At 36.9% G+C, this 25,029-nt stretch overlaps 1 protein-coding gene across 50 annotated transcripts in view; it reads left to right on the top strand.

Moving 5' to 3' along the window:
* Positions 1 to 25,029, top strand: part of CCDC73 (coiled-coil domain containing 73) — a 153,583-nt gene that overhangs the window by 49,611 nt on the left and 78,943 nt on the right. For 16 of the 50 annotated variants that reach the window (XR_015142224.1, XR_015142219.1, XR_015142218.1 and 13 more), the window contains exons 3-6: positions 5,730 to 5,801; positions 18,440 to 18,511; positions 20,388 to 20,423; positions 21,253 to 21,327. Coding sequence is in view for 42 of the 50 variants with exons in the window: in XM_086340998.1 (XP_086197124.1) it covers positions 5,730 to 5,801; positions 18,440 to 18,511; positions 20,388 to 20,423; positions 21,253 to 21,327 (255 nt within the window). In the remaining 8 variants the exon portion in view is untranslated. The remainder of the gene's footprint in view (positions 1 to 5,729; positions 5,802 to 18,439; positions 18,512 to 20,387; positions 20,424 to 21,252; positions 21,328 to 25,029) is intronic. The other 34 variants (XR_015142222.1, XR_015142226.1, XR_015142221.1 and 31 more) reach the window with 5 other exon arrangements.

Genomic DNA, 25,029 nt, shown 5'->3' with positions numbered 1-25,029 from the left:
AGAAGCTGAAGTTGAACAGTTCTCTGAAGACATACAAGACTTTCTAGAACTAACACTAAAAAAAGATATCCTTTTCATCATAGGGGATTGGAATGCACAAGTAGGAAGTCAAAAGATATCTGGAATAACAGGCAAGTTTGGCCTTGGAGTACAAAATGAACCAGCACAAAGGCTAACAGAGTTTTGCCAAGAGAACACATTGATCATAGCAAACACCCTCTTCCAACAACACAGGAGACGACTGTACACATGGACATCACCAGAGGGCCAGGATTTAAATCTGATTGATTATATTCTTTGCAGCCGAAGATGGAGAAACTCTACAGAGTCAGCAAAAGCAAGATCGGGAGCTGACTGTGGCTCAGATCATGAGTTTCTGATTTCAAAATTCACGCTTAAATTGAAGAAAGTAGGGAAAACCACTAGGCCATTCAGGTATGACTTAAATCAAATCCCGTATGATTATACAGTAGAGGTGATGAATAGATTCAAGGGATTAGATCTGGTAGACAGAATGCCTGAAGAACTGTGGCTGAAAGTTTGTAACATTGTGTAGGAAGCAGTGACAAGAACCACCCCCAAGAAAAAGAAATGTGAGAAGGCACAATGGTTGTCTGAGGAGGCCTTACGAATAGCTGAAAATAGAAGAGAAATGAAAGGCAGGGGAGAAAGGGAAAGATACACCCAACTGAATGCAGAGTTGCAGAGAATAGCAAAGAGGGATAAGAAAACCTTAAGCGAATAATGCAAAGTAATGGAGAAAAACAATAGAATGGGAAAGACTGGAGATTTCTTCAAGAAAATTGGAGATACCAAGGGAACATTTCATACAAAGCTAGGCACAGTAAAGGACAGAAACATCAAGGACCTAAGAGAAGCAGAAGATATTAAGAAGTGGTGGCAGAATACACAGAAGAACTATACAAAAAAGGTCTTAATGACCCAGATAAGCTTTACTGGTGGCTCAGGTGGTAAAGAATCTCCCTGCATGCAGGAGACATGGGTTCAGTCCCTGGGTCGGGAAGATTCCCTGGAGAAGGAAATGGCAACCCACTCCACTGTTCTTGCCTAGGGAATCCCATGGACACAGGAGCCTGGTGGGTTACAATCCACGGGGTCACAAAGAGTCAGATATGACTTAGCAACTAAACAACGAACTCTGATGGTGTGGTCACTCATCTAGAGCCAAACATCCTGGAATGTGAAGTCAAGTGGGCCTTAGGAAGCATTATTATGAACAAAGCTAGTGTAAGTGATTGAATTCTAGCTGAGCTATTTCAAATCCTAAAAGATGATGCTGTGAAAACGCTACACTCAATATGCCAGCAAATTTGGAAAACTCAGCAGTGGCCACAGGACTGGAAAAGGTCAGCTTTCATTCCAATCCCAAAGACAGACAGTGCCAAAGAATGTTCAAATTACCACACAGTTGTGCTCATTTTGTGTGCTAGCAATGTAATGCTCAAAATCCTTCAAGGTAGGCTTCAGCAGTACATGAACTGAACATGTCTAGATGTACAAGCTGGATTTAGGAAAGGTGAGGAAAAAGAGATCAAGTTGCCAACATCCGTTGGATCACAGAAAAAGCAAGTGAATTCCAGAAAAACATCTACTTCTGTTTCATTGACTATGCTAAAGCCTTTGACTGTGTGAATCAACAACAAACTGTGAAAAAGTCTTAAAGAAATGGGAATACCAGACCACCTTACCTGTCTCCTGAGAAACCTGTATGCAGGTCAAGAAGCAATAGTTAGAATCAGACATGGAACAATGGACTGGTTCAAATTTGGGAAAGGAGTACATCAAGGCTGTCAATGAGTATATTGTCACCCTGCATATTTAACTTATATTAAGAGTACATCATACAAAATGCCAGGCTGACTCATAAGCTGGAATTAAGATTACTGGGAGAAATATCAACAACCTCAGATATGCAGATGATATAATTCTAATGGAATAAAGCAAAGAGGAACTAAAGAGCTCCTGATAAGAGTGAAAGAAGAGAGTGAAAAATCTGGCTTAAAACTCAACGTTCAAAGAACTAAGATCGTGGCATCCAGTCCCACCACTTCATGGAAAATAGATGGAGAAAAAGTGGAAACAATAACAGATTTTATCTTCTTGGGCTCCAAAATCAAATCACTATAGATGGTGACTGCAGCCATGAAATTAAAAGATGCATACTCCTTGGAAGGAAGCTGTGACAAATGTAGACAACATATTAAAAAGCAGAGACATCACTTTGCCAACAAAGGTCCGTATAGCTAAAGTTATGGTTTTTCCAGTAGTAATCTATGGATGTGAGAGTTTGACCATAAAGAAGGCAAGAATTGATGCTTTCAAGCTGTGGTGCTGGAGAAGACTCTTGAGAGTTACTTGGACAGCAAGGAGATCAAACCAGTCAGTCTTAAAGGAAATCCTCTGAATATTCATTGGACTAAAGCTTCAGTACCACCTGATGGGAAGAGCTGACTCGTTGGAAAAAGACCCTGCTGCTAGGAAAGATTGAGGGCAGGAGAAGGGAGCAACAAAGGATGAGATGGTTGGATAGCGTCACTGACTCAATAAGGTGTGAGTTTGAGCAAACTCTGAGAGATAGTGAAGAACTGGGAAGCCTGGCATGATGCAGTATATGGGGTTGCAAAGAATTAGACACGACTTAGTGACTGAATAACAACAATACCTATAAACTCGAATATATGGACCTGTAGATCTGTTTCTGTTGTCTCTTTTTTTCCTTCATTTTTGGGTCATTTGATGTTTGGTGGGGTGCAGCCAAAAAAAAAAAAAAGTAATGATTTGCTAAGGAAATTAGTAGGAAGGAAACTGGGTAATTAATGGTGTAATTCTTGCTGGGATAATCCCATGGACAGAGGAGCCTGGTGGGCCACAGTCCATGGGGTCAAAAAAGTCATACATAACTGACCAGCTGAACATGTGTACAATGTGGTAAATAATATTAAGCAGCATTTCAGTTCCCCGTAAAATTAGTTGTGCTGTCATAACCCTTTTGCAGTTATAATGATTTGTAGAATCTGTATCTTAAACTACATGGAAAACTGGGAAAATGAGTGTTATCCACATTGCTGAAAGTAACATTATAATATACTTCTACTGTGTTAGGATTTTGGTATAACTTCTTGCTTTTTATTAAAAATTATTATTTACATTTTATTTGAACTTTTCACTTTTTTTCATTCTTCAGGCAGTTTTCAAAAATCATTAATAAAAATTCTTATTAAATTGTCAATGAGAAAAAAATATGATAAATTTGGTAAGGAAATCCCATATGAAACTTCAATAAAATATCCAAGAATATAGAACCTTAAAAAAGACTTTAAAAACTAAACTTTAAAGTGTTTATTTTTTATTGGCTGCCTTAGGACTACAAGGATTTTATTGTTTTTACAAAAACAATAAAAGAGGAGTAATTTGCTGGTTTATTTACTCTTTATAACCTTTAGAAAGTGACATGCTTTTTTTAAAGTACTTGCTTCAGGCTGTAGTTTTACACGATGGACTGTGCATTGGTCAGGCCTCTTCAATTCTTGACCCTGAACAGATTTAGGGACGTAGTATATATAGCAGGCTCTTGTCCAAGTAGCCAAAACTGTGACTGGGTACTTTCATTCTCCTTTTCAAACTCATAATCCACCTCCTACGAAATGGCCCAATTCAGTTTTTCATATTGTCTAATACAATATTAATCACTCTTTCAGAGGGTTTCTTGGTTTGATTAAGTACCAAGTATCAAAAATAAATATTTCTAATATGCATGGAATAGCCTAAATGTTCACACTTAAAGAAAAGCTGTTTCCTAAGAAAGAAATTTCTTTTTTAGGAGCTTTTGAATTTATGGTTATCGAGCTGTTGCAGATTTTGTTTATCTCCTTAGTTGAGGTTTGGTAGTTTGTTGTTTTGGAATAATTGGTCTGTCTCTGTAAGTTGTCACATTTATGACCATAAACTTGTTTGTAGCATTCCCTTAACTTTTTAATGGCTATAGAACTTCTGTACATGGTTTCTTTTAGCATTTTGCACATATTTTAAAATTATTGATTTAAAGTCTGTCTAGGTCCATTGTCTGCATTTGCTCAGGAACAGTTACTATTAAATTGTTTGTTTGTTTTCCTGTGTATGAATCACTCTTCTGTTTACCTGGATGCCTTATAATTTTTTGTTGAGAAATGGACATTTTGTTGAGAAATGGGCATTTTGAGTATGTGACAGCTCTGGAAATACGATTCCTCCTCCTCTATAGGGTTGCTGCTTGTTTTTGTCTCTGTTTAGTGACTTTTCTGAAATAATTTTAAGTCTTCAGTTTTTGTCACGTGTGCCATGTTCTTAGCTTAGTGATCAGCTAGTGCTTTGTCTGACAGAGATAGCCTAAAATACCTGGAAGCAAAACAAACAAGAAAACCTCTCAGTCTTTGCAGAAGAGCTGTCTGTGAGTGTGTGTGTGTGTGTGTGTGTGTGTGTGTGTGTGTGTGATGAGTGTGTGTGTGTGGTGACAGTCCTCTAACACTCAACCAGTCCCCTTTCAAGTCTACCTGTCAAAGTTTCCAATAGAAGCTTCAGATTTCTCTAGTGATACTTCTGTTTATTGTGCGGACAAATTCAAGAATATTACAGTATTTTAAACAAAATCAGAGTTTTTCTAAATAACTGCTTCCTGGCTGACTTTAGACTTCCTCCCTTGATTTTGGGTCTCTTTGTGCTGCTTCCCAGAGAGGGTCTGTCTTTGCAGCTCTTCCAGCTGTATCTCACTGCTTAATTAGTTGGGTGGTGGTATCAGGTAGGGAATAGGAGCATTTTCTGATGTTTCTATTAAGCCCTCAGTCTTTAGTGAGCCTGATTCTCAAGGTGAAGCCTTCACTAGAATTCTGATCCCTTTTCTGTATTTAATGGTAGGCCTAGAATGTATTCCTTCCCCTGCCCCAGTGATAGAACTGTTGTTTTATTTTTGTAGCCTTCTCTCAGCTTCAGGGGGTTTCCACAAGTGCTCTCATGCTACAGTTTTTATTGCCCTACCCCCCGTAGATTAACGGTTTTGTTCTTTCAAGGAGATAAGAAAGATAGTCTTGTCTAAGTAAGTTTTTAGTGTTGTCGGTTGATTCCTTTTCCTAGCTACAGAGGTTTTCCACTAGTGTCCTTAGATGTACTTTTGATTTTCCTTTCCCCTGCAGATTAAGTTTTTGGTCTGTAGTAGATTTAGGGAAGATGGCTTGTGACTGCTCTTCTCCTCTCCAACCAGTACCACAGGGGGAAAGTTTTCTCAGATTCTTTCCTTCCTTTTCTGTAAACACCTAGTGGGTTTCATGGAAGAAAAACCTGTCAGAAAGCATTAACCTCCTTATTTCTCTAGCCATCAGGAGATTCATCTTCTTACACCAGCCCATGCTCTGCCTTTAGAAATGTATTAAGGACTTGTAGCTGAGTTTTCTTATCAGTACTCAGTGGCTTATGTTCCAGGTACGCAAATGCTGTGGTTCTTTTCTCCCTGCAGGTACCTGTCTCAATCCAGATTTTGGATTACTTGGTTGATATGGGACCTCAGTTCTCTGATGGATTTAACTGTTTAACTTGCAACATTTCCAACTTTTTTTTCTTGTTGTAAGGGTGGGAGGATGTTGTTTTTTATCTCTTTAGATCTCTTTCTCCTTAGAATGAACCAAAACTGGAAGTTTTCAAGTCCTTATTTACTAGCATTTTTCTTCTTTTTGACTTAGGAAGCAGAAACTCAGTATGAAGAGCAGATTGCTAAAATTATTATGGAGACACAAGAACTTAAATGGCAAAAGGTGAGTATTTCCTCTTCTGATTATCATTTTATTTAAAAATGTATTTTAATCCTTACTTGCAAAGATAATTTTTAAATTTCCAAAATATAATATTTGGAGAATTGTGCATCACTTTACAGAGTCTCCAAAAAATTACAGCTAAAACTATTAATAACATTTGGGCTTCCAAAAAACAGAATAACCATTTATTTTTCATGCTTTCTAATAGGAAAATAGCAAAGGATAACTCTGGAAACTATTGTGAATTATTTCATATCTGAAAAACATATTGTGTATTATAGAAGAGTCAAAGTATTTTTTAAGAAATGTAACCTCAGAATAGTTCCATATTTTCCTAGGCTATTATTACATATTATAACCAAATATTTAAAAAATCTGATTCTCTTTTGATCCTTATCCATATAGAAGCATTTTTGATAGTGCTTCTCTTGCCTTTCCAGCAAAGTAACTTTAACAACTAAAAACTGAAAGCTTAATCAAGATGGCCCTTCTTTGCAGTGTTAGGCAGTTTTGAAACAGGAACACAGAGACAACACGTCAGAATCAGAATTCACATAATAGAGAGGACAGGCCTACGATGGGAATTTTGAAGCCAGACAGATCAACAAGGTTGTGTAGAAATGGGAGTAAAACCAGAGTTGGGTTACATGAGGGACAGGTCTGAAATAAAGAAACCTGTCTGTGCAGAGGAAAAAACAGATAAATTCCAAATGCAATTGAAACTTCCAAGCATATTTCAGAACGTAAAGTCATAGCTTATTTTGAATAGAGAGCATTAACAGTCAAAAGTTATCAGAATCTTTAAGTTAATCAGTAAGTTTTATATAGTCCAGTTTAAAATACCACTTGTGTATATGGGATACTTACGCTGATTCTAAGATTTATGTGGAAATAAACTTGAAAAAAGTGCCTGGGAAAGTTTTGAAAACAAAGAGGATGAAATAGTCCCACAAGAATCATAAACATATTTTAAAGCTGCAATAATTGAAATAGCTTGGTGTAGTATACATGAACAGCGGAGAAGGCAATGGCAACCCACTCCAGTACTCTTGCCTGGAAAATCCCATGGATGGAGGAGCCTGGTGGGCTGCAGTCCATGGGGTTGCTAAGAGTCAGGCACGACTGAACAACTTCACTTTCACTTTTCACTTTCATCCATTGGAGAAGGAAATGGCAACCCACTCCAGTATTCTTGCCTGGAGAATCCCAGGGACAGAGGAGCCTAGAGGGCTGCCGTCGATGGGGTCGCACAGAGTCAGACACGACTGAAGCGACTTAGCAGCAGCAGCAGCAGCATACATGAACAGGCATCCGGTCCCATCACTTAATGGGAAATAGATGGGGAAACAGTGGAAACAGTGTCGGACTTTATTTTTTTGGGCTCCTAAATCACTGCAGATGGTGGTTGCAGCCATGAAATTAAAAGATGCTTACCCCTTGGAAGGAAAGTTATGACCAACCTAGATAGCATATTCAAAAGCAGAGACATTACTTTGCCAACAAAGGTCCGTCTAGTCAAGGCTATGGTTTTTCCAGTAGTTATGTATGGATGTGAGAGTTGGACTGTGAAGAAAGCTGAGCACTGAAGAATTGATGCTTTTGAACTGTGGTGTTGGAGAAGACTCTTGAGAGTCCCTTGGACTGCAAGGAGATCCAACCCGTCCATTCTAAAGGAGATCGGTCCTGGGTGTTCTTTGGAAGGAATGATGCTAAAGCTGAAACTCCAATACTTTGGCCACCTCATGCAAAGAGTTGACTCATTGGAAAAGACTCTGATGCTGGGAGGGATTGGGGGCAGGAGGAGAAGGGGACAACAGAGGATGAGATGGCTGGATGGCATCACCGACTCGATGGACATGAGTTTTAGTGAACTCCGGGAGTTGGTGATGGACAGGGAAGCCTGGCGTGCTGTAATTCATGGGGTCTCAAAGAGTTGGACATGACTGAGCGACTGAACTGAACTGACACATGAACAGATAAAATATAACAGAGTCCAGAAATAGATCCAAATACATGAGATAATTAGTGAATGGTAATACCAGACCACGTGATCTGCCTCCTGAGAAATCTGTATGCAGGTCAAGAAGCAACAGTTAGAACTGAATATGGAACAACAGACTGGTTCCAAACAGGGAAAGGAGTATATCAAGGCTGTGTATTGTCACCCTGTTTATTTAACTTATATGCAGAGTACATCATGAGAAATGATGTATGAAGCACAAGCTGGAATTAAGATTGCCAGGAGAAATACCAATACCCTCAGATATGTAGATGACACCACCCTTATGGCATAAAGCAAAAAAGAACTAAAGAGCCTCTTGATGAAAGTGAAAGAAGAGAGTAAATCAGTTGGCTTAAAGCTCAACATTCAGTTGCAATCGGGATCTGTCTTGGGAATGGAGGGTAAGGGGGAGGAAGTAAGGAGACACAAGTCTTAAGCATAGCAAAAAAAAAAAAAAAGCTCAACATTCAGAAAACTAAGATCATGGCATCTGGTCCTATCGCTTCATGGCAAATAGATGGGGTAACAGTGGCTGACTTTGTTGTTTGGGGCTCCAAAATCACTGCAGATGGTGACTGCAGCCATGAAATAAAAAGACGCTTACTCCTTGGCAGAAAAGTTATGACCAGCATAGACAGCATATTAAAAAGCAGAGATATTACTTTGCCAACAAAGGTCCGTCTAGTCAAGGCTATGGTTTTTCCAGTAGTTATGTATGGATGTGAGAGTTGGACTGTGAAGAAAGCTGAGCACCAAAGAATTGATGCTTTTGAACAGTGGTGTTGGAGAAGACTGTTGAGAGTCCCTTGGACTGCAAGGAGATCCAACCACTCCATTCTAAAGGAGATCAGTCCTGGGTATTCATTGGAAGGACTGATATTGAAGCTGAAACTCCAATACTTTGGCCACCTCATGCAAAGAGCTGACTCATTGGAAAAGACTCTGATGCTGGGAGGGATTGGGGGCAGGAGGAGAAGGGGACGACAGAGGATGAGATGGCTGGATGGTGTCACTGACTCCGATGGACGTGAGTCTGAGTGAACTCCGGGAGTTGGTGATGGACAGGGAGGCCTGGCGTGCTGCGATTCATGGGGTTGCAAAGAGTCGGACACGACTGAGCGATTCAACTAAACTGAACTGAAGACTGTCAAGGTAGTGTCCTCAGTTACTGCAGTGAATTCTAATAAACATGGTTTTGCTTTATTAACAGGTTGGTTGGGTGTTTTGGTTGAGTTCATTTTTGTGTATGGTGTTAGGTAAGGGTTCAGCTTCATTCTTTTGCATATTTGTATCCAGTTTTTCTAGAACCTTTGGTTGGCAAGACTGTTCTTTCCTGATTGAATGATCTTGGCACCCTTGTCAAAAATATTTGACTATGTAAGAGGGCTTATTTCTGGGCTCTTAATTTTGTTCCATTGGTCCATGTGTCTTTCTTTATGCCATTACTACACTGTTTTGATTCCTAGAGCTTTCCAGTAAGTTTTGAAATCAGGACATGTGAATCTCCGAGCTTTGTTCTTCTTTTTCAAGATTATTTGACTGTTTGGGGTTCCTTGAGATTCCATTTGAATTTTAGGATGAGTTTTTCTATTTCTGCAAAAATATCATTGGAATTCCCATAGAGATTGCGTTGAATCTATAGGGAACTTTGGATAGTATTGACATCTTACTAACATGAAGCTTTCTAATCCCAGCACAAAGGATGTGTTTACACTTTTTGTGTTTTATTTAATTTATTTTCTTTTGGCACTGTTTTGTAGTTTTCATTATACAGGTCTTTTATCTCCTTGATTGAGTGAATTTCTATGTATTTTATTCTTGTTAGTGCTATTGTAAATGTAACTGTTTTCTTAATTTCATTTTTGGGTTGTTCATTGTATTGAACATGCAACTGATTTTGGTGTGACTGTATCTTATTACTTTGCTAAATTCATTTATTCAATTTTTTGGTGGAATCTTTAGGGTTTTGTACATATAAGACCTGCAGACAGATAATTCTACTTTTTCTTTTTCAAACTGGATTTCTTTTTCTTGCCTCATTACTTTGACTAAGGCTTCTAATACTATGTTGAGGAGAAGCTGTAAAAGTGGGCATCCTTGCTTTCTTCCTAACCTTAGAGGAAAAGCTTTCAGTCCTTTACCATTGAGTATTATGTTCATGTGGGGTTTACAAATATGGCTATTATGTTGAAGTAGTTTCCTTCTTTTCCTAGTTTGTTGAGTTTTTTTTTTTAAATCATGAAAGGGTATTGAATTTTGTCATTTCCTTTTTATTTCATAAGTTGAGATAATTGTGTGCTTTTTTCCCCCTTCATTGTGTTAATATGGTTTATTGCATTGATTGACTTTTTGTGTGTTGAACTCTTCTCTTATCCCAAGGATAAATCCTACTTGGTCATGGTGTATGATCCTTTTATCTGAATTCAGTTTGCTAGTGGGTTTTTTTTTTTTTTTTTTTTTGAGAAATGTTGCATCACTGTTCTTTAGGGGTATTGGTCTATAGTATTCTTTTTTTGACGTGTTTTTTCATCTGGCTTTGGTATCAAGGTGACACTGGCTTAAAAGCATGAGTTAGGAAGTATTCCTTCCTTTTCAACTCTTTGGAAAAGTTTGAGGAGGATTGCTGTTAATTCTTCTTTAAATGTTTGATCAAGCTCAGGGCTTTTCTGTGTTGGGTGTTTATTTTTTATTACAGATTCAATCTCCTTAATAGTTACAAGCTTAAGCTAAAGCTAAACTGAAGTCCCTCAGTCGTGTCTGACTTTTTGCGACCCCATGGACTGTAACCTCCCAGTCTCCTCCATCCATGGGATTTTCTAGACAAGAATACTGGAGTGGGTTGCCATTTCCTTCTCCAGGAGGTCTTCCTGACCCAGGGATTAAACCCATGACTCCCGCATTGTAGGCAGACACTTTATTGTCTGAGCCATCAGGGAAGTCCTAATAGTTATAGGTCTGTTAAATTTTTCTGTTTCTTTGTTATTTGGTAGGTTTTGCATTTCTAGGAATTCTCCATTTCATCTAGGTTACCCAATTTGTTGGCATAGAATTGTTCATAATACTCTTATCAGTTCAGTTCAGTCGCTCAGTCATGTCCGACTCTTTGTGACCCCATGAACCACAACACGCCAGGCCTCCCTGTCCATCACCAACTCCTGCAGTTTACCCATACTCATGTCCATTGAGTCGGTGATGCATCCAACCATCTCATCCTGTGTTGTCCCCCTTCTCCTCCTGCCTTCAATCTTTCCCAGCATCAGGGTCTTTTCAAATGAGTCAGCTCTTTGCATCAGATGGCCAAAGTATTGGAGTTTATGAACACCCAGGACTGATCTCCTTTAGGATGGACTGGTTGAATCTCCTTGCAGTCCAAAGTACTCTTATAATACTTTTTATTTCTGCAGAATCAGTAGTAATGCCCCCACTTCCATTTTTGAAATTTGAGCACTTTCAAAATTTGAGCCTTTTCTTTTTTTCTTAGTCCATCTGTCCTGTGTTTAGTCTCTCAGTCGCGTCTGACTTTGCAACCCCACAGACTGAGGCCCTCCAGGCTCCTCTGTCCATGGGGATTCACCAGGCAAGAATACTGGAGTAAGTTGCCATGCCCTCCTCCAGGGAATCTTTCCATTCCAGGGATCGAACCCAGGTCTGCCTCATTGCAGGCAGGTTCTTTACCATATGAGTCACCAGGGAAGCCCAGTCCATCTAGGTAAAGGTTTGTCAATTTTGTTAACTTTTCAAAGAACCAACTTTTTTTTTTTTAATTGTTTTTTAGAACCAACTTTTAATTTCACTGATTTTCTCTATTTTTCTTTTCTAAAATTTTTAGATTTATTTTTGGCTGTATTGGGTCTTTAGTCAAGTTGTGGAGTGCAGGGACCACCCTCTAGTTGTGGAGCACAGGTGTCTCACCGCGGTGAATTCTTTTGTGTGGAACGTGGGCTCTAGGGCATGCAGGCTTCAGTGGTTGTAGCTCACGGACTCGAGTGCGCAGGCTCAGTAGCTGAGGTGCATGCGGTTAGTTGTTCCACGCCATGTGGAATTTTCCCAGATTAGGGATTAAACCCGTGTCTCGAACCTGTGTCCCCTGCGTTGGCAGGCTGTTTCTTTACCACTGAGCCACCAGGGAAGCCCTGTCTATTATTTTTCTATTCTCTATTTTATTTATCTCTGCTCTGATCTTCATTATTTTCTTTCTGTGGTTAACTTTGGGTTTAGTTTGTTCTTCTCTTTATCAAGTGTAAAGTTAGGTTGTTGATTTGAGATCTTTCTTGTTTTTTAATGTAAGTATTTATAGTTATAAATATTCCCATTAGCGTGTCTTTTGCTGCATCCCATCAGTTTTGGTATGTTTTTTTTTTTGTTTTCATTTGTCCTTCTTTATTTTCTAATTTTCCTTGTGATTTCTTTAATCACAGTTGTTTAAGAGTTTGTTGTTTAATTTTCACAAATATATGGGTTTTCTAGTTTTCCTCCTGTTACTGATTTCTAACTTCTTCCCATTGTGATCAGAGAGGATACTTTGAATGCAATCAAAATCTATTGCAACTTAATTTGTGGCCTAGCATATGGTCTGTCCTGGAAAAATGTCCAATATGCACCTGAGAAGAATATATATTTTGTTTTGGGGTAGAGTGTTCTGTTTATGTCTGTTAGATCTAGGTTGTTTACTGTGTTATTCCAGTCTCCTCTATTTCCTTGTTATCTTCTAACTGGGTATTCTGTTTTTGAGAATGAGGTGTTGAAGTCTTCAACTGTTATTGTAGAACTATTTATTGCTTCAATTCTGTCCATTTTTGCTTCATATATTTTGATGGTCTGTCATTTGGTTCATAAATGTTTATGATTGTTATCTTTTTCCTTATTGAATGTTTTATGAATATATAATGTCTTTCTATGTCTATTGTAACTTTTTAAAGTCCGCTTTTTTGTTTGTTTGGTTGGTTGTTATTTTGATGGAATATCTTTTTCCACTTTTTTATTTTAACGTATTTGTGTCTTTAGATTTAAAGTTAGTCTTTTGTAGATAGCATAAAGTTGGATCACATTTTCTATGCATTCTTCCAGTGTTTGTCTTTTGATGAGAGACTTTAAATATACATTTAAAGTAATTACTGATAAGGAATGACTAACTTCTGTCATTTTGCTGTCTGTTTTATATGTATCTGATAGATTTTTGTCCTCATTTCCTGATTACCATCATCTTTTGTGTTTAGTTGATTTTTTATGGTAAAATGTTTGAATTCCTTTCTCATTTCCTTTTGTGTATACTCTCTAGCTATTTCCTTTTTGGTTACCATAGGTATTACAGTTCAGTTCAGTTCAGTTCAGTCGCTCAGTGTCCGACTCTTTGCAACCCCATGAATTGCAACACGCCAGGCCTCCCTGTCCATCACCATCTCCTGGAGTTCATTCAAACTCACATCCATCGAGTCGGTGATGCCATTCAGCCACCTCATCCTCTTCTCCTCCTGCCCCCAATCCCTCCCAGCATCAGAGTCTTTTCCAATGAGTCAGCTCTTTGCATGAGGTGGCCAAAGTACTGGAGTTTCAGCTTTAGCATCATTCCTTCCAAAGAACAGCCAGGGCTGATCTCCTTTAGAATGGACTAGTTGGATCTCCTTGCAGTCCAAGGATGCTAACTATTGCAGTCCAATAGTTAGCATCTATTATTATAGCACTCTAATTTGAATATGTATCAGGTTAATGTCAATAACATATAAGTACTCTATTCCTTTATAGTTCTATCTACACCCCTTTCAGTTGTTGATATTACAGAATTACATCTTTATATATTGTATGCTCGGAGAAGGCAATGGCACCCCACTCTAGTACTCTTGCCTGGAAAATCCTATGGATGGAGGAGCCTGGTAGGCTGCAGTCCATAGGGTCGCTAAGAGTCGGACACGACTAGGCGACTTCACTTTCACTTTTCACTTTCATGCATTGGAGAAGGAAATGGCAACCCACTCCAGTGTTCTTGCCTGGAGAATCCCAGGGACGGGGGAGCCTGGTAGGCTACCATCTATGGGGTCACACAGAGTCGGACATGACTGAAGTGACTTAGCATAGCATAGCATATTGTATGCTCAAGAAAATAAACTAGTAGTTTTAAATATGTATTAATCTCTGAATTTTTTTATAATAATAGCAACTTCGTAGATTTTTAACAATATTTATTTATTTATTTGGCTGCACTGGGTCTTAGCTGCGACACATAGATCTTTGTTGCCACATGTGGGATCTTCATTATGGCTTGCAGGATCTTTAGTTGCAGCAGGCAGGATCTAGTTCCCTGACTAGAGATTGAACATAGGCCCCTTGCATTGGGAGCATGGAGTCTTAACCACTGGACCACCAGGGAATTCCCTAGTCTCTGAATTACATAGAAAACAAATGTGGAGTTACAAATCAAAGTTACAATAATACTAGCTTTTAGTCTAATAATTTTTTAAGTGTTAGTTTCTTAAATCACATAGAAACAAACAAACAAAAATTGTTAGAGTAATACAAGCTTTTATAAATTTCTCATGTATTTACCTTTATTGAGATTTTTATTTCTTCATATGGAAATAAAGATTTTTATTTCTTCGTATGGAGTCTTTTGTGTCCTTTCATTTCAACCTGCAGGTCTCCTTTTATCATTTCTTGCAAGGCAGGTCTAATGGGTAATGAATTCTCTTAGCTTTGATCTGCATTTTAGATCATGTAGAGGAAAGGCAATTTACATGAGATGGTGATAAGACTATGCAGTATATTTCCTGAGTCCTTGGAGTATAATACTTTGCTCGTTTATCCAAAGTAAGAAAATGTCTAAGGTTGGGATATCAGTAGCCAGTTTCATGTGGCAAGCTCTAACAGATATGTGTGGTGAAAGCCAATGAGTGTAGGAGAGTGTGGACTTAATGGTCTTGAGCATTAGACATAACCTTCTTGGTCCCGGCAGTTCAAGAATGTCAGATTTAAGATGCCATTAACTTTCTACTTTCCCTCAAGAGTGGAAATGATTGGGACAATGAAATATCCAAATAAATGACAGGACTTTGCAAAATTCCGTAATAACAGGTCCAGTAGAAAGTGCCTCTATTACGGGAAATACTCATATTGGGAGCACAAAATCAAGTAATTTTTTCCTACTCTCATAATTATAGCTCTCTCTCAAGAAAAAGTTTCAGTCCATCCAGAAAAGTAGTAAGCAATGATCAGAACACATTCAGAAACCTTTTCAAGGGTTAATTTTAGGAAATCTATTTGGACACGTTCAGTGGGGCGTCCTGAAGCTTGGGTTTAGAAGGATAACAGTTTTACTAGGATTGTGAGGGAGACATAAGATTTGCACCAGAGACATCCTCAAAAATCTTATTAAAATTACCCCACCAATGCTAATAGAATATAGTTTTTAATATGTCCTTGTTCCGATGGGTAATTTCTTGTAAATGTTTGCAGAGTTCCATTGAGGTTCTCTGGTGCCACCAAGTGTCTGTCCTGAAAGTGTCAGGGATTCTCTTATATTTTACAACCATGTATTCTTTTCAGACTCTGGAGCCAGTTGTGGACATTCCAGAATAGCGTTGTTTGTTGTTGTTGTTGTTTTATCTACAGGAAGATTTAGCTGTTTAGAGTATCATTGGGCCAGGAGCTAACTGAGGGCTGCCTGTGTGTCATAAAGATAAACTGGGATATTTCCTTTAGGCTTTATTATCCTGTATAGTGTGGTTTCATAATAGCCACCTCTTTAGGAAGCTTACTTCCTAAAGTACTTCAGAGTACTTAATAACTGTTGTTCATTTTAATTGGTAATCCTATTGAGGTTAGAAACATTCATTGTTTTTACAGTATTACAAAATCATGGACTACTTCAGATACTATTCCAAATAACCTTGATATTATTGATAGTTTTATGTTAACTTTGTTATCTCTTGACACTTGGCAAACTCTGCTGAGTGGGTAAGTACTGTCATCTGGACTGATTTTACCTCTGGTAAAGAGTCTTGTTTTAGGGGTCAGTTGAGACTCTTACAGTATATCTTACCTGATAGTTCCCATTTTAGTTTCAGAAAATGATATATCAACAGATAAGACCTGGGTTCAATCCCTGGGTTGGGAAGGTCCCCTGGAGGAGGGTATGGCAACCCACTCCAGTATTCTTGCCTGGAGAATCCCCATGAACAGAGAAGCCTGGCGGACTACAGTCTATGGGATCGCAGGGTCAGACATGACTGAACGACTAAGCACGCATTATTAAACCCAGATTTCCTAGGAGTTTTTAAAATAAATCCATTTGAGGCATAGTGATTGTTTGAATAGAGGCTAGATCTTGTGAAATTCCTCTTCTTTGGGTAATTAGCAATGTTTAGAGGATAGCACTGAGTTGAAATGTATGAGGGAGAAAGTAATAAAAAATTCATAGGAAGTAAGCCTGCTTGCTGAGAAATGTGTTTTTAGTAAGTGTCCGGGCTTGTTCAGCATATAGAACTATCAAATTTAAACAAGATCCTTAAACCAAGTCAATAGAAGCTTCTGCTAGTTTGGCTGCTGCTAATACTATCCTTAAATAAGGAGTAGGATTTTGCCAGTGGGTCAAGGGGAAGATTGTAGTAAGCAGTTGGGTCCTGCCGATACTTGCGGTGTTCTGTTAGAGTATTAAGGACTTGTCTGCATTGCTCAGATACAAATAGAAAGCTTTATGACAATTTGGAGGGCTTTAACTGCAGGTGTGTGTGTGTGGGAGGGGCTGTTGAAAAGTTATTTTTTTAAAAGAAAATATTCTTGTTTTTGTTTAAGTTCCTAAGGGAAAAGTTCCATTATTGAGAACTTAAATTATCCAATATCTATAGTAGTCAGTGAAATCTAGACAACTTTCTAATTTTCTCTTAGTAAGCAGTCTTAGAAATTACTGAATGGCTCATAATTTATCAGGAATGGGAAGTGGTTATTTTATTTATGGCCTTAAGGTCTTGAACAAATGTTCACCCTTTGGGTTCTTGAATGGGGAACAGTAGTGTTTTAACACCAGTATGGGTATGATTGGGCTTCTCAGATGGCTCAGTGATAAAGAATTTGCCTGCCTAACAGTAGATGCAGGTTCAATCCCTGGGTCAAAAAGATCCTGGAGAAGGAAATAGCAATCCACTCCAGTATTCTTGCTTGAGAAATCACATAGACAGAGGAGCTTTTGGGGCTACAGTCCAAGGGGTCATAGAGTCAGGCATGACTTAGCAACTGAGCATGCACCTGGAAATCTATTTCTAGATTTTACAGCTATTCACAAAAAGTGGGGAGAGAGCTGGAGTTCACACCTACTTCATAATCTTCTCCTCAAAGTACTTGTCCCTGACGTTTCCTATAAATTCATTCTTTCCTTGTTGCAGCAGTAGATTAGAGTCTAATAAACTGGGCAGTAGCCTCTGAAAAATTTTGTACAATATCTACAGGTTTTCTAAATGCCTAATTTTTGGGTAATTATTCCCTGGTGGTCCAGTGGTTAGGACTTGGTGCTTTCACTGCTGGGGCCCAGGTTGAATCCCTGGTCAGGGAACTAAGATCCTCCAAGCCACATGGTTTGGCCAAAAAAAAATTTTAATGTCTGGTTTCCTATACAGTTTGGGATTTCTTAAGTCATTCTTGGGATCTTCTTACTTTGCCTTTTCTATTCTTTTTTGCAGCTGAACCAATTGATACAGACCTTGGAAATGGCATATTATTTCTAAAAATTAGTTATGAGAATTAAAATATTTTAAAGTAATTGCTAGCCTCAGAAAAAATAAAAGTTGTATGAGAATAGAAATGTAATCATGATATGCCATGTGGCTTAGCATTGAATAAAAATTGCATAGTTACAAGAGTATAAATACTATTAATATTTGTCACATTTTTTATATAACTGTTGGAAGAATAGAGGGAGGACATGTAGGATTATGGTTGTATAAGAAAGCCAAATTCCCAACTATCATAATAGATCAGTAGATCATTAAAAAAATTTTTTTTAATTGATAAATCAATGTATATGTAGGACTATCGAATAAAATAAAAGAAACATTTGAAAGTGGTTGTCAGTTTTAGATCTAATTTTTTTAATTATAAGAATTACTTGATAAAGGTAGAAGAAAAATTCATCTTGAATCTAAATGACAGGATACCACTTCAGCTAAAAAAAGGTGTAGAGGAAAGAAATGGAATCGTTTATATGAATTTTTTTAAGATGCCCTATGGTACTTCTGATTTTGTAAAAAATTATTTTAGTGAGTTTAAAGAATCAAACATTACTATGTAAACACTTGTGCTTAGGTAATAAAATTGGTTTTTTTGAAACTCTTGAAACTAGTCTACTTTGTATTGGACTGTTAATTTTAATAATTTCGATGATATTTTTCTTGAAGAAAATTTTAGAGTGAGCTATATTCAGAGTTTAGAATTTTAGAAAGCAATATGTTTTATCATGAAGACACAACTGGAAGCAAAATTATTGTATGCTGAGTTTCATGACAGTTAAAAAAATTATAAAAACTGTCGTGAGTTGCATCTTAAGAGCCTAAAATAATATGTACAATGAAGATGTATAATTTGTGAATCCAGTAAAAATTTAAAACTGAGTTGCTGTAATTTATGTTTTAACTTTTCATAATTTTTAAAATAGGAAACTCTTCAGAATCAAAAGGATACATTAGCAAAGCAACACAAAGAAGCCATGGCAGTTTTTAAAAAGCAGGTAATTTCTTAAGGATAGAAAAACACTACAGTTTTAAATATTGCAATTTTCCCACTTCTCATGAATATTATGACATGTTGTTCATCATACTCACTGAAGACAAAAAGTGTGTTATTGGAAGCAGGAAATGAACAAGGTTATTTTGAATCACAACTGATAATACTGTACTGTAGTAGAATGACTTAATTAAGGAGAAAATTATTTCCTTGGAGAGGTGTTTTCATTTGTCCTAAATAAACTATGTAAGTGAATGTGTATTCTTGCTCTTTCTCTCCCTTCTCCCCTCTATCTTTAACTAGCATATCCAGGAGCTTACATTGTCACATTATTCCTTTACCCAAGCAAGAATTATAACACTGGTGAAAAGCTGAGATGCAAGTAGGGGGATATAAAGGATGAGGAGATATGATTATCATTCACCTCTGTAAATTTCAGGTATCAGCAAATGAAAGAAAAATTAGTAGAAAAATAGAAAAAATAAAGGAAAAATATTTTAAAGAAATGAAAAACAACTCCTTCCATTATTTTGAATTCTAAATTCTATAGCTCTTCTTTACTACCTCAGATTGATCTTCAGTCCCTAGTTATAAAATATAAGTGTAAGAAATGTGCCTAAGAAAAATACACTCTGAAAGTGCCTTTCCTATAGCCATGCCAACATTATCATTTTTTCTTCCTTTTTCCTTCCCTCTTTTTGTTTTTATTATTTCCATACAAGTGTGTGTGTTTAGAAAGAAATGCATAAAAAGAAATAAACCTATATAATCTACATTACTAGTGGGTTAAGGTTATGGCTAATTTACACTGTAGCGTGGATTTGTTGGAGCAGATGGTAAACTTCTTCCTTGTAGTCTGAAATTGGCTTTACTTAAGTTATGGGAGTTTTAATTGAAGGGTAAGGAAGCAGAAACCAACTATACAGCATAGTATTCCTTAGGAGAGAGCAAGTCTAAGTCTCTTACCACAAGGGACTCTGGGCAAGAAAGAAATCCAGGTTATCTGAAAGTTAGAGGAGAAAGTGCTATTGCATTCTTTATTATTATTTTTTTTCCTTTAACAAATATTTGTTTCTTCTTTTTTTTTTTTTTTTAAGAAGGGATTCTTGAATGTAAGTGAGGAATATGGAAAATGAGATGGAGAAATGCCAAAGAAGTTTTATTTCTTAACAACTTTGCCTAGTATCTTTGTGTTGCTTGGAATATTTAATTAGTTTTTGTTGGCAAGTTCACTTTAGTTTTCCTATTTTAAAATGTCATTATTTATTTATTAGACTGACACATGCATTTTTAAAAAATTTCAGAAAATACTGTCAGTGCAAATATAAACTATATCAATTTCATAAAAGTGTGCTTTTAGAAAATGTTATATGTTATTGTTTATGAGTAGATGCAACATACTGAAACATTTAAGAAACTGGGGGGAAAAACCGTGGATACTCTGATCCTAAGATTAAATTGTTCATTTACTTTGGTGACTGGCTTTTCCCCCTATTTTATATTTTTATTATTTATTTTCTCAGTGTGAAAACATAATCACATTGTACTAAGTTCAAACAATATAGACATTTCTGTAGTCTCATTGGGCTTCCCAGGCGGCGCTAGTGGTGAAGAACCTGCCTCCTGATGCAGGAGGCATAAGAGACACAGGTTCAGTTCTTGGGTCAGAAAGACCCCCTGGAGGAGGGCATGGCAACCCACTCCAGTATGCTTGCCTGGATAATCCCGTGGACAGAGGAGCCTGGCAAGCTGCAGACCATAGGGTCGCAAAGAGTTGGGTACCACTGAAGCGACTTAGCACACACATAGTCTCATTGGCCAGTGTAAATCACTGGTAACATTTCATTTACCTGTATTTTGATTTTTAAAATTCTTATCAGTTGCAAATGAAGATGTGTGCCTTGGAAGAAGAAAAGGTATTTATTAATTTTTTAATAATTTGAAACAGTTAAATGCTTTTAATTATCAATTGTTCACTATAATGGAAAGGAGCATTGGTAATAAACAATGGAGACTATTAATTTCCTAAAATTTTAGAAACAGGAGGGATTTAAGGGAATCCTGTTACTTCAGCTCTTATCATTTTACAGTTAAGAGTATTGAGGCCTAGCAAGATTTAAATGACTTGCTGAAGTTCCCATTTTGAAGCGGTAAAGTTGAAATGAACCTAGATTTCTTCAGCCTTTAAATTAATGCTCTTTCCACTATACTACAGTGTTTCTATTATGTATAATATGTTTTTAATGCCTTTTCAATGAAATTACATTCTTTAAAACACAGTAAAATAGCTAATACATGTTTTTATTATATCAAAAGATATGCCATTTATAATATTAAAATTTATAGCTATTTTTAGCAAAAGGCCTTTCTTAAAAATTTTTATAATATCCCTATATTTATAAAACAAATGTAATTGTGTCTTATTAATTAGAATATATTTATTCTAGCTATATGAATTAAATAATTATATAGTGTCCATAAGTTCTCAGGAATGCTTTCCTGATAAAATGATTTATTGTTATGATGAGGTTTTCCATTTCATGATATTTGTAATCTTGTATAGACCTAATTGTAATTTTGTGATATTTTGTAATCACTGGAAATATGGGTTATAGTATAGTTCCAAGTTTAAAGTCTGTGAAGTATTTAGTTTCAAATAGAGATTTTGGTTCTTGAACTCTTGTTTTCTCTGTTAATAATGTCACTTACATTGGAAATTAGTGAAATATAGTTTTTTGCTTAAAGGGAAAATTTCAACTTGCTACAGAAATAAAGGAAAAAGAAATAGAAGGATTGAAGGAAACATTAAAGACATTACAGGTAAAGTAATTTAGTATTGCTTGATAAGTAACTTGGCATTTTAACATTGTATCAGTAAAATACCATTAAACATGTAATCTAGCAAAGTGAAGCTGACAAAAATTCATGTCATATATTATATAACTTGGTGCTTTTTTTCTGAGGGCCTTTGATTTCAAATTAGTAGGATTTTTGCTTTACTTTTTGTTTTAAAAGGAAATATTAAAATAGCTTTTATTATTTTAAACAGTACTATAGTTAGATATATGTTATTTTTAACACTTTATAGACAACACGTTAGGCCTATATATTATAACTGATTTATCTGTGGTCCTTAAAAATTAACATAAATAGCCTTTATTTAGTTATTATTATTTGCTAAGTACAAAACTATGTTTATTTTATGCAAATACAAAGGTAAAGAAATAGCCCTTGCCTTTAAGTTGTTCAGTCTCAGAGAATACAGAGGTATACAACAAATGATGGTTAATTCAATACATATTTATTAAGGTCTGCTATGTGCTAAATCGGAGAAGGCAATGGCACCCCACTCCAGTACTCTTGCCTAGAAAATCCCATGGACGGAGGAGCTTGGTAAGCTGCAGTCCATGGGGTTGCTAAGAGTTGGACAGACTGAGCTACTTCACTTTCACTTTTCACTTTCATGCATTGGAGAAGGCAATGGCAACCCACTCCAGTGTTCTTGCCTGGAGAATCCCAGGGACAGGGGAGCCTGGTGGGCTGCCGTCTGTGGGGTCGCACAGAGTCGGACACAACTGAAGCAACTTAGCAGCAGCAGCAGCATGTGCTAAATGCTTCTTTAAGCACTGGGAATACAGCAGTGAATAAAAGGAACTTTTATCCTCTGCCCTTGTGGAGTTTACATTCTAAACTAAATAAAAAGTTAAGTAGAGAGTTTTGAGGGAAAAGATATTCATATGATTTCAGAGTACCACTTACAGATAATTATAAAGAACAAAGTATATTTTCACAATGGAAGGATTCTGATGGTTACTACCTTAATCAGATAATTCATACCATACTATGCATTTGTTTAAGCAGTTGACAAGCTTTCTTCCTTTAGTCTGATTCCAGTAAGGACAAGCACTCCTTTTCTCCATATGTTTGCCAACAATTCTTATCTCTTGTCTTTTTAGACAGAGAACAGCCTGTAGAACAGCCATTCTATTAGGTGTGAGTTAATAACCTCATTATGAGTTTGGTTTGCATTGCCCTGATTATTGTAATGATGAGCATGTTTTCATATTCCTGTTAGTCATTTGTATGTCTTCCTTTGAGAAAATGTCTATTTAGTTCCTCAACTCAATTTTTAATTGGGTTATTTGGGGGTTTCTGATACTGAGTATGTATGTATGAATTCCTTCTATGTTTTGGATGTGTATGTGTGTGTGTGTGTGTGTGTGTGTCTGTGTGTGTGTCTCTGTGTGCATGCTCAATCACTCAGTCGTGTCTGACTCTTTGTGGTCCCATGGACTGTAGCCTGCCAGGCTCCTCTGTCCATGGGATTTTTCAGGCAAGGATACTAGAGCAGCTTGCCATTTCCTACTCCAGGGGATCTTCTGACCCAGGGATTGAACCCACATATCTTGTATCTCCTGCATTGGCAGGTGGATTCTTTACCACTCTCCCATCTGGGCAGCACCTATATTTTGGATATTAATCCCTAATCAGATACATGGTTTGCAAATGTTTCTCTCATTGTGTGGGTTGCCTTTTCACTCCGTTGATTATTTCCTTTGCTGTGCAGAACCTTTTTAGTTTCATGCAGTCCCGCTTTTCTATTTTTGTTTTTGTTGCCTGGTCTTTTGGTGTCATATCTAAAAAAATCACTGCTTAGACTAAGAGAAGCTCCTGTGTTTCCTTTTAGTAGTTTTATGGCTTCAGTATTTAAGTCTTTAATCTGTTTTGTGTTGATTTTTGTTTATGGTATGAAATCTTGTGCATTGTTTGAGATATGGGTCCAATTTCCTTGTTCTGTATGTGGATATCCAGTTTTTCCAACACCATTTATTGAAGACTGTCATTTCTCCATTATGTGTTCTTGGTGTTCTTGTCAAAGATCAGTTGGCTACAGACATGTGGATTTATTTCTGGGCTTTCTAGTCTGTTCCATTGGTTGATATGTCTCTTGTTGGTTTTTGTTTTGTTTTGTTTCTTGTCAGTACCATGCTGCTTTGATTACTATAGCTTTGAAATATATTTTGGGATCAGGAAGTATGATTTCTTCGATTTTTTTCCATCTTGCTTAAGATTGCTTTGGGCATTTAGGGTCTTTTATGGTTCTACATAAATTTAGGATTTTTTTTTCTATTTCTGTAGAGATTGGCAATGTGATTTAGATAAGGATTGCACTGAATCTGTAGACCACTTTGGGTAATATAGACATTTAAGCAATATTAATTTTTCCATCCATGAATACAAGATTCCTTTGCATTTATATTTGTTGTTGTTCATTTGCTGTCATGTCCGACTCTTTGTGGCCCCATGGACTGCAGCCTACCGGGCTTTCCTGTCTTTCACTGTCTGCTGGAGTTTGCTCGGACTCATGCCCATTGAGTTGACGATGCCATTCAACCATCAAATTTATATATGTCTTTTAAATTTCTTTTTATCAGTGTTTTATAGTATTCAATGTACAAGCTTTACCACTTTGCTTAAATCTGTTCCTAAATATGTTATTCATTTTGTTGCTATTGTGATTTTCTTAATTTTCTTTTCAAATTTTTTTTTTTTTTTTTGCTTATAGAATTGTGGCTGATTTTTGTATGTTGATTTTGTATCCTCAGTTTTGCTGAATTCATTTATTAGCTCTAACAGGTTTTGTTGCGCTTTTAAGGTTTTCTATGTACATGATTATGTTAACCTCAAAATATCGATAATCTTACTTCTTCCTTTGTGTTTTGGATGCCTTTCATTTTTTTTTTTCTTTTTTCATTGCTCTGGCTAGGACTTCTAGTACTCTGTTGAATAGAAGTGGTGAGAATAGGCACTCATGCCTTATACAGGATTGATTATGATGACCACTGTGAGTTTTTTATATATGACCTTTATGGTGCTGAGGTAACTTTCTTATATGGCCTTCCCTGGTGTCCAGTGGTAAAGAATACACCTGCCAATGCAGGAGACATGGGTTCAGTCCCTGGATCAGGAAGATCCCCTGGAGAAGGAAGTAGCAACTCACTCCAGTATTCTTGCCTAGGAAATCCCATGAACAGAGGAGCCTGACGGGTTGCAGCCCTTGGGGTTGCAAAGAGTCCGACACAACTTAGCAACTGAGCATACACATGTTTCTTACATACCTATTTTGTTGAGAGTTTTTTAACGTGAATGGGTGTTGAATTTCATCAAATGCTTTTTCTGTGTCTATTGAGATGAACGTGTGGTTTTTTCCTTTCATTTTGTCAGTGTGGTGTATCTCATTGGTTGATTTGCATATGGTTGACTATCCTTTTATCCCAGGGATTGAAGTGCATTTGATAATGGTGTATGGTCCTTTTAATATGCTCTTGAATTTGATATTCTAGAATTTTATTAAAGATTTTTGCATCTTTGTTCATCAGGGCTACTGGCTTATAGTTTTCTAATAGTGTCTTTGTCTGGTTTTGCTGTCAGAATGATGCTGGCCTCATAAAATGAGTTTGGAAGTGTTCCCTGCTCTGCATTTTGGAAGGATATACGAAGGATTTCTGTTAAATCTTCTTG

The sequence above is a fragment of the Bos grunniens genome, chromosome 15 (assembly GCF_055505025.1).
Source record: "Bos grunniens cultivar Pamir isolate PY7600 chromosome 15, Bosgru_T2T1.0, whole genome shotgun sequence".
Taxonomy (NCBI): domain Eukaryota; kingdom Metazoa; phylum Chordata; class Mammalia; order Artiodactyla; family Bovidae; genus Bos; species Bos grunniens.
Note: the sequence above shows the minus strand (reverse complement) of the source record. Positions and strands in the feature narration are given on the sequence as shown.